This window comes from Taurulus bubalis (assembly GCF_910589615.1).
Source record: "Taurulus bubalis genome assembly, chromosome: 1".
Lineage (NCBI taxonomy): Eukaryota > Metazoa > Chordata > Actinopteri > Perciformes > Cottidae > Taurulus > Taurulus bubalis.
In genome coordinates this window covers 5789871-5803099 of record NC_136589.1, presented here as the reverse complement: position 1 = coordinate 5803099, position 13229 = coordinate 5789871, and the positions used below count along the sequence as shown (strand labels likewise).

Here is a 13229-nt window from a genome sequence, read left to right as displayed (position 1 = left end):
CTATGGTCCCTCATTCACATTATAATTCATTGACATTCCTCTTCAGTGCTCCGGTGCATCAGCCTGTATAGTACAGGTTTGTCCCCCTTGTTTGTTTCACATCATTAACTACACTTAATGTGCATAATGTGCATATAATGTGCAAAATTAAGAAGACTCTTTCACAGAGGTGTTTTTGAATTTACTTCCTTCTTTTAGCTTCCTTCTAAACCCCAATTTCAATCTTGCTTGAGCAGCAGAAATCCTTCACACACATCCATGATGTTTTGTCACAAGATTATTTATCGAGCCCAGAACGCGCACAATATGCAACCTATAAGTGTTCTTCTTTGCGTCATTAAGCCCCATGGAGAGCAATATGCTTGATCATTGCAGTTCATTAAAGATGCACTGTGTGAGACAGACTGAGAACATGTCCTCCACTGCGGGAGGCCCAGGAGACACGGCCAGCACAGCTCTCTGCCCAAGACATGAACGGCACAACACAGCACATTGCAGACAGGCTTAATATAACAGACTCACGTTTACCACCTTGGCCACACACAGTCCAGTTTGTCTGCCATAACAACAGATGTATATCTGCACTTATGCCTCTTTAAACACAATAGGCTGTGGGTCTGTTGTTATGTACAGTTTTATTTACAACTGAAAAACTCAGCAATTAAATCAACTTATGCACATCTTTCTGTTTGGTATAATGCATAAATTGTGTATGTACTATTGATTGCCATATATACATTAATGGCTTGCTCCATCAACATGACAACATTGACATAATTCTAAATGGTAGCACATTGTTTAAGTTTTACTATGTATAAACATATGTTCTGTTACACTGTACATTAATTAACAGTCCAGAAGGCAGATATTTAAATATCAATATTTACATTCATGCATCCTTCATTTCTCTCATATAGGTACATGGAGGGGTATACTGTTAGCTAATATCTGTGCATGTTTAGATGCAAGCATGTGTTTTTCCAAATTTCCACAATTTAGCCAATATCTATAACTGACAGCCACAGAGTACAGCCCACTCTCACTGAGTACACTCATCTGCATGCACACCACTCACAGACAGACAGACAGACAGACAGACACACACACACACACACACACACACACACACACACACACACAGTCAATCACACACACACACTCTCACTCTCACACACACTCTCTTTCTCTCACTCACTCACTCACTCACTCACTCACTCAATCTCTCTCTCTCTCTCACACACACACACACACACACACACACGCATGAATGCACTCATGCACGAACACACACAGCTTTAATGTATAAAAGCAGAGCAGCGTTGAGTGATGCTCCAGTTCAGCTCAGTTGTGTTTTTCCAGCGGGGATGTGGAGGATGCCTGTGACAGCACAGACACAGAGTCACACACATCTCTGCTGAGGCCATCCTCTGTGCAACCTGATCTCTGGCTATTGGCTAAGTCTCCTGTCTCTCACCAGTCACAAGGTCAGGCCTGGGCTCATGTCCCCAGTTTCTATAGTGATGGGCTAAGCCCCTCTTGACAGATCGAATAAAATGAAGATTGTCAAATCCAAACAAAGCTTGACTGAAGGCATCTAACTGACCCCAAGACTCTGAAACAACAAGATTGAACCAAAAGACTTGTGGTAGCAGGTTTAACTTGTAGGGGAGGCTTGCGTTGAGATAACAAATCAAAAATGGGGACTGGCATATGATGCAGCACATTAATAATGTTTGGAAAACACACATTCACATAGCACATTAGAGACCCCTGACTTTTTAGCAGAAATCTCAGGGAAACAGAGAAAAGCATATCAAACACCCAGAGACAAAACAACTGATACCAAAACTCAAGCGTGTTTTCTGCATCAGTGTCTCAACAAACTGACAGCAGGCTTAAAGCATCGGAGCATCACAAATGGATTATATGGTTTATAAATTATTCACTTAAAAAACATTGCTATTGAGAAATAAAATTAGTTCATCAAGATGTTCAAGATTTGTAACTTACAAGACAGTTTTTCTTCTTCTTTTAAGTAGAAAAATAAATTCAAAGGTAGATAAATAAGTAAATAAATTGAGCAAATAATTCAATGAATGACTGAAGTATATAACATTGAGCCTAAGTCTTCGGTGGCATTTTTGGCATGGTAAAATAACCATTATGTCCCATGTTGATGTCGCTGCTCCTCTTTCTTTTTTTTATATATGGATTTCTTTAAATTGCATAGTCAGATGAATCCACATCTCAGAGCCGACAGGAACATCATGCCTCTCACAAAGCATCTGTCTCAAAAATGCACAACAAAAGATGGACAGTGTGGGGATTGGAATATAAAAAATGTTGCATTCTCTGTAAAAACTGCATGCACGTTATTTATTTTGTGTGATGGGCTCGTCCTGTCTACTGTATTGTCTGTTGTTCCATTGCAGATGTCAACAGTGTGTGAGGTCTGGATCTGCGGCAGACTGGCAGACGGTCCCTCTCCAGCCAGCAGCCAACCAGCCTGTCAGCAACACTTGCTGTTACTAAGAGCATAATGTTCAGCCTGCTGTGCCACTTTCAACACCATGGGGGTTTGTGGATTTCTCTCTCCGTCCTTTCTGGCTTTCTTTTTTTTTTTTACCTTCCATCTTTTGCAGCTTCTCTTGAGCTGAATGGTGTCTTCAGTCCAGGCAACATGCCAAGCAAAAAGGGAAGGTTTACCTATTCGAAAACCTTGGATAAAACCCTGTTGCATTCTGGGTGAGAAGGGATTGTTGTATTTGGGGTTACGGTGAGAGATGGTATGATGATGTCACTTCCTGCGTCCACCAGGAGACAGTCTATACCACAGTGTTGTTCGTACCCATGGCCTTCTTGTTACGGATACTCATGGCATATTCCCCACGACTTGTCCCGTTCTCTTCTTTTCGTAGTGGTTTCCTGCGAATAAACATTTTCATAAGGTAAAGTAAAATTCCTTGACAAGATAGTTACATTTGTCCTCATTAAACAGAGTTTCTCGACTGTTAACCTTTAGGCTGATTTGATTTATTGGGATGCTCTGGATGGACACGCTGGTCTCAGTGATCCTTTCTAATAAGTTCAATGTTCAAAGGTCACTTTTGCAAGAAGACGGGGAAAAAAAAACACAACACGAGGGATAAGGCAATTACCTAGTCTGACTGGCAAACACAATCTTTCCTCTAAGTAATGAGTATGTGTGTGGCTGTCAAAAAAACCCGTTGGAATACCATCAATACATAACCTCCTCTCAACACTGGTTTGCGCTGTAGTACTCTGTCCTTTCTATGAGGACGTTCTGGTGCAAAATAAAGCCGCAACACATGATCCCCTTGCTGCTACTGGCCTGTGAAGAGCAGTATCATTCAATGCAGCCCTTTTCATGCACTCCTCGGTGCCTTTGTGGTTATTATATTTGTCCAGTGTACTGTGGCTTCTGCACCGACCCCCTCAGCTGCTCTCTCCTTGGGCTTATGTAACTCGGAGACAGATCTGAATACAGTTAGTACAGTCATTGTTCCACTCAACACTGTACTATGCCTTCATTGCCACAGAGGACCCTTGAGCGACATCTTAGCTCAGAGTCTCCTCTCCGCTTCTCTCATCTGAAAGCCCTGGCTGGCCGGTCCAACTTTGACACACAGTCATTCCCAGTCCAGTCTTTTTCCCTTGTCGGGCATCGTGCAGCGAGGGAATCCTTACAGGGTGAAATGAGCTCATATTCAACCTCATGCAATCTAATCTAATAACCCTGCAAGAAAAACTAGGTTTTTTAAGTTGAAAATATTTAGAGAGATTATGTTACTTTAAAAAAAAAAAAAACACACACACACACACACACACAATCTTTCTCTCTCAAATGAAAAGTTGAATAGACAGAAAACAATAAAATGAGTTGTTGCTCAATTCAATACACTCACATGTTTTGCTGCTTCAGCACTTTCTGGTCTAATATGAGCAGTAGCGTATGGCAGCTTATGTTCACTAACTTTGGACATATGTGTAACTGAAATTACTGAGTTAGTACTCTTTGACACTTGTGCTTCTGTTCACTACATTTCAACATATGCCATTGTGCCCATATATTAAGTTATATTCTTTCTGTTATTATATGCATGGACTCAAAACTTTACCTCTGAGTTGGGTCAATACCTTTGACGAGATCTCAGTAAAAATGCACCATGCATCATGTGCTTCATAATTGTAGCATTTATTGTGCTTCACACTTTGGATTGCATTAAAGTTCTTGCCCCCATGTGTATTCACAAACCGTCTTACACTGAGACTGTAAAATAAAGAAGGACAGCTGAAGTCTTTCAATTTCTGTTATGTAAAATGTGTTTTAGTGACATTTCCTCAAATATATAATACGATTGATTGTGTATTTTTCATGCATATGCTCAATTTGCTCATTTCCCCGGCTGTCAACTCAATTTGTCTACTTTCTTTTTCCGTTGCTCCCTTAAACATTAGTCAATCTGATTCTGCCACACCTGTTATTCAACCATCTGGTTGCTGTCAGGTATTAAAACGATTCCTGTCTTGGCTGTTTTTCAGCTGTCATTTCAGCGCCATGAACCACCTCCACCCCTCCACCTCCTGGGTTCCAGATACTTTCATCTGTCAAAAATGTCCCTCTCCGAGTCTTCAGCTCTCGACTAAAAAATACATCACAATGGGGTCTACATAATAAACACTCTCAATATGCCTCCTCTGTCAGTTTTAGTTATGGTAGCAACATAACTCTAAGAATGGCATTTTTCAATCTGTCTGCCAATCAGCAACTTTTGTCCAGACTAAAATACATCAACAACGGATAAAACTTTGCACACATGCATGATCCCCAGAGGATGACTCCATACTGGCTGATTCCATGCATGCTAGCATACCGACGTTAGCGTTAGCTAAAAGCACCGTTGTGTCTAAGTAAGGCCTCACAGAGCTGCTAGCATGTCTGTAGTAGTCTTGTTATAAAGTTATCAAAAATAATAAAGGTTATTTAAATAATAAAAACTCTTACTCTAACTTGTATCTGATGCTTAACTTTGTACATTGAGCTTCCTTACCTATTATAAAGTATCAGATTGATTATGATATTTGTTTTTATATTTGTAAGCTGATTATGAATAACTCTTGAACAACAAACAATGAACCACATATCTTTTGTGAACATCATACATTGCATTCAGTCTATAGTTGTTGGGATTGTTTTGGGGATGCAAGCTTGTGGCTCTTGAACAAAGTTGTAAACAAAACGTGAGGCAATGACTCAGACTTCCTGTGGGACTCTGTCAGCTGGGAGGGGTCATACGTCTCAGGACACCAGGGATCCATGCCAGCCATGTAGGACAGATTCGGCTTGCTGTGTCCCTTGTGGGACCCAGGAAAAGCCTCAGAATAGAAACTGTCTAGCCCCAGGGTGGAAACACATTGTGCCGCGGGGGAGAAGATTGGCTGATACAGCTGCAGCTAGGGGAGTTGGGATAGACCAAAGTATTCTCCAAGAGACAGACGGTAGAGTTTACAGACAGTCTGGGAATTCTTCTACTTGGAACAAAAAGTCAGTGGGGTTGATTTCGTTTAGCGTTATGCAACAATCTTGCAGCTAACTAATTATTTTTATTTGGAATTTTTTTGACAGATGTTGAAAAAAGGCCGTCTGACACTGGTGATATACAGCCTGCTGGAAGGCACTTTGGCCCTGTTTATTTCTCCCAGGATGTAAGCTCTGCTCAGACTGACCATGTTGCTTTGGGCCACCTCACAGGGCAGAGCAATGGGGACTCAAACCGACCTCTACCCAGGCCTTCAATTATAGATGCCATGCTGTTGACACATGGCAGGTGGCAACACAACATTTCACAGGTTAGATGAATATTTCATATCAAAGCTGTGCAATCACAGCGCACATTCCTGTTTGAAGTTTGGGGAATGGATCATGGTGAAATTGGGACATGTGTTGAGCTGTTTACAATTACTCCAGCCATCTGGAAATTAGAGTAACATGCTATGGTTCAAAGAAAACACATTAAAAAACAGACTGTAAAAAGCTGTCACTGGTTTTGATGGTGCTGGTATAGTCATTTTGAAAATAAAACAGAGATTAATTATGTATTAGTAAATATTGGATTTTAAACCACTGTGCCTGACAAGTAGTTTCCTTTTATTATTGTATCTCTGGTTGAGCATTTTGGATATACTTTATGTCCTTGGACAGGAGCAGCTGTGATGTATTATCTGTCTTTGGACGAGCCTCCCAGAGCGGTAAGTGATTGGGAAAAGCATCTAGCTTCATTAGTCAGTTGGTTCGAGTTTTGTTTGTTTTGGCTTCTTGGATGGCTGACAGCCTGGACTGCAGCATCATGTCTTTTGCTTCGGATGGCACAGCAACACTGAAACGCAGCGTGTGTCTGAATCCTCTTCTCTATGCTTGCACACACCAGCCTCCCTGGTGCTGTGGACTCTGAATACAATTGTATGGAAGTGTTTTTCCTTTCCAGCGCCTTTGCTTCTGACACATGACTGGCAGACAAAGATTATAAAAAATAACAAAAGGCCAGGAGGGCTGGGACCCGCAGAGCAAGCTCCTCTGCTGTCTGTGGTGCTCAGGCCTTGGCCCTCGGCCAGCTGATTTTCATTGGGAAAGCCCGGAGCACTGAGGGGCTGGAAGGGCTATATATAACTGGCTGTGTTATTCTCACTGACAAACCCTGTCTCACACTGTTATTGACTAAGACGCTCAATTACTGCCTTTGCTTGCTTTCGTACATAACATGTTTTCTGTTTCGATGTGTCGTTTCCTCAACCTTCCACTCAGGAGCGATGGATGATTAGCGCAGCTGTGATAAATGCTAAGGAATTACATTTTTCCCCTGGACGGCTCTCCTATTGGCTTGTGACTGATGAATGTCTAATGAGGCCAGTCTGGCTGGACGTGTGTATTTTTCCCTTCTCATTGAGAGTGGAGGGCAGCTTGGCGTGGCACAAAGTCTGCAGTCTAGAGCCCACAGAGCTTCAGGACACGACCCGCTTGCATGTATAAAAGATGTGGCCTGCGACTGAATGACTGCGCAAATTAATTCATAAATAATGACTTGGGTTTAAGGCTAGAGCCCATATTGCAACACCACTTTCTTACCACTGCTGCATTAAAAAAAGGTGCCCCTTGGCGACACAGGGGGCTGGAGAATTGCCATAATGAATTCCTGAGCCAACCACCCATTACTTCCACTGCCTGACTTTGCCTATTTGTTGTTTAAAGAAAGGGGAAATAGAGTTCTGCTGAGGAAAGCCATGTCTGGCATGCAGGTTTAATGTAATTCCATAAATATAATAAGGTGTTATACTACATCAATTTAAATACTCATAAATAAAACATAGAAGTAGCTCCCTGATTTAACACACATCGGTGGCTGTTCTCTCATGGCTGTGTGAGAGTCAATGTTTATGCCATATTTTATAGAGTGTGTAAATATGCCAAGATGATGTATCTATGTATGTAAAGATGCTGTGAGTTATCTGGATGGGTGCACACAAGTCATCTCCTCCGTGTGCTGCTTTGCACGATGCACATGTGTGTGTTTGTTAAATGCCGACGAACATTAACATGGATGTCAGAGTGCATGTGTGACACCGTGCTGCCTGAATGTCACACAGAGAATTGGGTCTGGCTTGTGCTGCAGGCTAAAACCTCACGCAGCCTTTTCTCTAATAAGCCAAATGGGGGAAACAGTTCCCGCAGCAACGGCGGCGTCTTGGGAATCCTCTGCTCGCCTCTTGTTTTCACTTTCATGAATCCAGCTGCCGTTTTAGGAAGCTTGAGACACTTATGCAAATTAAAATCAACACAGCATTGTATCGTTGTATTGTATTTTTTTGTTACAGTTTCTTGGTGACTCAGTGTAGTGGATTATTTCCAGTGACATTTACAACCCATCCCATTATTTAACCTCTGACCTCAGTGTGACCCAGCAGGGTGATGACAGGGTCATCGTTGTTTCCCACACAAAGGCAGGAGAGACAGTACAGTCTATTATGGGTCAAATTACACATGACATGTTGAGCAGCCTGTCTGTGACAGTTCCTATTTCAATGTGTCATCACTTAAGAATATTTGAGATACGTGCCAATACGATCTAACTGGAATACTACAAGAACAAAAAAAGAGTAAAGTGACATCCAACCTCTTGATGGCCTTGTAGCAGATGATGATGGCTGAGAGCAGGAAGACAACTGAGGCACAGCCCACCGTTCCAAGCACTACGATGTCCATCTCCATCCACCAGGGCCTCAACAAGGGCACCTTGGGCTCTGCCACTTAGAAAAAGAAGAGAAGAGGGAACAGGAGGAAAAAGATTTGGATACAGAAGTAGAGAATGAGAAGAACGTATTTAAAAAAATAAATCACATTTCATTTTTGCTTTGATTACAGTGCTTGTCTCTTTGGACACAGAACTAACTTGAGCTATTAGTTCCTCAGTGATTGTATCATATCATATGATATGATAAAACATCAACATGAAAGTTAATTTCTTCCCTGTTCTGAGTTGGGGAGTAGCTGTGTCCTCGCCTGTTCTGTAGGTCTTAGGTTCAACGTTCAAAGATATCCAACCCGACACAATGAATCATTTAAGATCCCATCAGCCTTCCTTACACCAGCACTCTTGTCCACAACAATCACTGTTGCAGGAACCTCCTGCTCTTTCCACATTAGATTTGTGGTGTAAGACCACTCACCTGGAATGTTGTATAACATTGTGTGCAATGTGTGTGTCTGTAATGCACAACTTCTCCCTTCTCTTTCTGCAGCTTTTGAAACTGTACTACCATCTATTAATCAATTTAGTAATGTGCATATCTATCTATCTATCTATCTATCTATCTATCTATCTATCTATCTATCTATCTATCTATCTATCTATCTATCTATGAATGCCAGTTTGTTCCAGTTGTGTGTCCCTGAGAAAATACACTGGGCTGTATCTATCATAACAAACTCAAAGCTCCTGCATTTACAGTTATTCTGTTATGAATGAGCGGAAGGGTTTACACCATAGCAACAAATACTCCTTAGTAATGCTGTGGACTATTTTCCAACACAGCACATTTCTACGGAGCAAATAACAAGACACGGCTCTCCCCGGTACAGCAGACCACGTCATAAGTCACTATGAATTTAAAAGCTCCTCTCAGCAAAAGTTCCATTTTAATCCTGCGTTTTGTCAACGGCTGTAGGATTTAATTCAGTCAGTGGTAAGGATCTACTTCATTGTGGTGAAGCACACTCCTTTGAAAGACTTCGGAAACCATTTTTAGCACATACAGACTTACTTAACAGTGCCAATTTTCTCCCTTTTTTGTATATACTTTTAGCAGATAGATAAGATCTCAGTCATTGTCCCAGTTTTTCATGTTTGCTATGCATATTCATTGCATTTTATAGACTACAGTTTAAAGCAAAATTTCAGCTCTAATCGTTTTGCAAATTGGGCTACTGAAGGAATATGAAGATAATTATGCGCCTGTATGGATTAAATTGAGAACTGAAGAAAAAAACTTCCTTGAAATGAATTATTCATCGTGTCTCCACCCTCTGCAAACATTTCTGTGTAAAGTTGAAAAGGAATAAAAATTGGCCTGCTTATCATGTTTATCGTGACACACTACTGTTTATGGATGAGTTCAGAACTCCACTCGTGCGTTGGCTGTAATTGGGCATTCAAACCCCCACCATAGCTTACAGTCAGATGGTCCTGACAGCACTCATGCAGTGCCCAACATTTACAGAATAACTCTCGATAGGTAACTCACACAGTGTGTTCGGGGGGAAATAAAGTCCATTTAAATTGACCAGACATAAATGAATCATTGGAAGTGATTGATTAACACCTTTACACTGCTGCCTGTTGAGACTCTGATGATTTAGTGCTCTTCCATACTCATAACATTAAGGGCTCAGGGTGAGTAATTCTAAAGGGTCACAGTAATAGCTCAGAACAGCTGCATCATCAGAAAGCTTGTCCCATATTTCAGTGCACTGTTCATTAAGGTGCATGAGACTACAGACAAATCATAGCAACTTTCAGTGAGCAGGCTGGTGAAATATGTTTGCCTATCTGTCAATGGATTTACCATCTCAGAGGGAGTGTCGGAGGAAAAAGGCAGCAGATCTTCACAGATAGACATGCTTGTTGTAGACAAGTACTAACACACAAAACACTTACACACACAACCTAATTGCCGCCAGCTCAACTTCAAAACGAAGCTAAAACTACAGGGCTGGTTCATTAGCTTCTTATCTCTCTCAAATTAAAGCTAATTTAATTAACTCATCTGTGTTTTAATCAGGGGTCCTCCGGGGGAAACCCTACCACTGAACCATTGAGCTTGGCAGCCCAGCAGGCATGGATTTCACAAGCAGCTGGGTACTCCCCAAGGTCAGACTCGGCATAAATTAGTCCTGTGTTCAGCTGTCAACATCCTGCTGGCTCTATCACACACACAGAGGCACACTTGCAAAAACATTGCCCATGCACGGCCGCTCACACAGTAATCTCAGGGGGTTGATAGTACATTTTCTTTTGAGCATAAAAGGAAACACTCCACGTCAAAACAGTTTCTTCAGACTAGCCAGTTGCTTGACACCTGCGTTTGGCTAGGAATGAGATCCAACTGTGGAGCGAGAGCAAACTGAGAGAGTGAGACAGACAGACTTGTAGCGAGACAGGTGAGAAAACTGGGAGTGTGAGCTTACCTGTGGTGCCCAGTAGCCGTGGGGGAGGCGGTGGAGGCGGTGGAGGAGGAAGGGGAGGATATCTTCTACAGTGGCATGCCAGCTGGCACTGTTCACTAACTTTTTCCGCCACAGTCTGTGAGCATGACCTCTGGAGTTCTCCCTTATGGTGACGGAGAGAGAAGGAGAGACATTGAAATGACTGAGGCGCTGTCCTTCAGTGCATTACTCACGAGTGCCATCAGCACAACACTGTGCAGCACAAATGGAGATGCTTGAACACTCAGCAGCCTCTTGGTTAGCAGCACTGTGGATATCCTCTCAGCATTCTTTTCGTAATCACAGCTACAGTGTTGTTGTCACCGGGGCTGCTGTGTATGTAGTACATGCAGAATAGTATCACGTCTATGGCTGCAGAACGCTTCCCTGTAAGAAACCACCCACCAACAGAGTGGGCAGCAGGCTGCCCCGAGGAGTGTGCGTGGGTAGACTTGGAAACTCAAGCAGATCACATTACACATGAACCCTGGCAACACTGCGTGCGTGTGAACATCAGCTCACCACTATCTGTAGGCAGCAGCACGGGGCAGAGGTTAGCATACTCATCACTAACATATGCCTGCTGCAGGGATCCTGGTGGGATAACCATAAAAACACAGTTGGCCACTCCATGCTACCACTACAAGAGAGCTGAGTGTCTGTGTGTGTGTGTAGCTATATTTCTCATGCCTTACTTAAAACTCTACATATGCATGCCAGTCAGTATTTCTTAAACACTGCTTGTGATCCCAACATCTTGTGCAAACACACACGCAATGCTTTGCATATTAATTGTAACATAAGTGCATAAGTTACTTGAAAACAGTTGCACAGTTTTTATCCTTCAGCAGATCAGACTCCTCTTACATTAGTGTAACATCTTCTCATGCGTAAATTGACAAGTGGCGCGCATGAACACGATCCTTACCTGGCATGAGAGTAAAAACAGTGAGAGAAGGCAATGACCGAAGAAAAAAGGCCAAAAACTTAAAGTAAATGGCATTAGATCTTGGACCAGCATTCCTCTTGCGCTGTTCTCGAAGATACTAGGCAGCGATTCCAACAAACGAATGCAGTATACATACGCTTGAACTGTTTGGGAAATAACCATCCACCCTGTCCAGTTCAGCGGCGATATCTGTGACAAGCGTCTCCAGAAATAGTTTATGCCACAATCATGTTCCTCTTGAAATCCCGTTATCGATAGCATAGGACAGGCGAGCCGGTGGAATGAGTAGCAAATCTCGAAAATTCACATCTCGAAAGTAGTTTTTTTCTTATTGGCACTCAGATAGCGACCTGAATCACGCCGGTACTCCGTGCAATGTGAGGGCGGTGGATGGCCCGTACCTTACATCCCTCCTCGGCTGCAAGCATGAGTGCAAATGTTCCACTCAAGCCATCGAAGTTGAAGAAAAAAAATAAACGAACAGAGAGAGAGATCCTCAGTAATATCGTGCGGCAGGATTCCTCACAAAAGGAGCACACATCCCTTCAAGTTATCTAGGCTGAATACTGTATGGGCGAGTCCGGAGGGCAGAGCCGAGGGTTAAACTGATGCATCCCCCTCTGTGCCAAAATACAGCGGGCTGTTTTATACGGGAGCATCACCACCGCGCACTTGATGCAGCGCTCACATCAGCTCATCCTGACAGCGTGTGCTCAAACAAATTCACCCTCCGCTTCTCAAAAGTCCCCCCACCCCCCTTTTAAAACACACACACACACACACCCACACACACACACACACACACACACACACACACACACACACACACACACACACACACACACACACACACACACACACACACAGAGGGAAGGAAGGTGGTAACGTAGTCGTCGTTAATGTCAGCTGCTGTTTGTTTGTGTTTTTCTTTTGTTTGTTTATATTTGTGTGTGTGTGTGTGTGTGTGTTTTTTTAATAGTGGTCCAAGCAGAAAGTATAGCTCTCAATGTGTGGAGGCGAGTCCGTAAGGATGACGCGTACTAGAGCGAATTAAAGTGAAGTGGAGAGAGAGAGAGAGAGAGAGAGAGAGAGAGAGAGAGAGAGAGAGAGAGAGAGAGAGAGAGAGAGAGAGTGCGAGACGCCTACCTACTGAAAACACTGCCGTACCCATGTTTGATGTGCTGTGTGCCTGCTCGAGCACTCTGTGGTCCAGTTCCCTAAAGTAGGCTGAGATAGGCTAAACAATACTGATGTAACCTGGCATTTACTGCTAACGCGCAACTGCAAAGACATCTTTAAGATATTTATTAGATGTTTATTTATTTTTTTACCGAGCATCTTTTTTTGTATTACTTTTTTTCCCCACCATATTGATATATGTTTTATAAGAGGTGATGCTATAGGCCAGAGTGCAAATAAGCTGTATAGTTTTTTTTAGAGCAGAGTTGCATAATATTGTTGGTGGTCTTCACAAGGCACAGTTATAAAATTACCCCACAGCCC

General features: G+C 42.6%; 1 protein-coding gene across 1 annotated transcript; it reads right to left on the bottom strand.

Annotated features, from left to right (window-relative positions):
* Window positions 1–2825: 2825 nt before the first annotated feature.
* prima1 (proline rich membrane anchor 1) lies at window positions 2826–11987 on the bottom strand (the record flags this gene model as incomplete). The annotated part of the gene is made up of 4 exons (XM_079235442.1): window positions 2826–2925; window positions 8190–8322; window positions 10760–10901; window positions 11706–11987. 4 exons carry the CDS (start codon window positions 11985–11987, stop codon window positions 2826–2828), a joined length of 657 nt encoding a protein of 218 aa, XP_079091568.1.
* Window positions 11988–13229: the final 1242 nt, after the last annotated feature.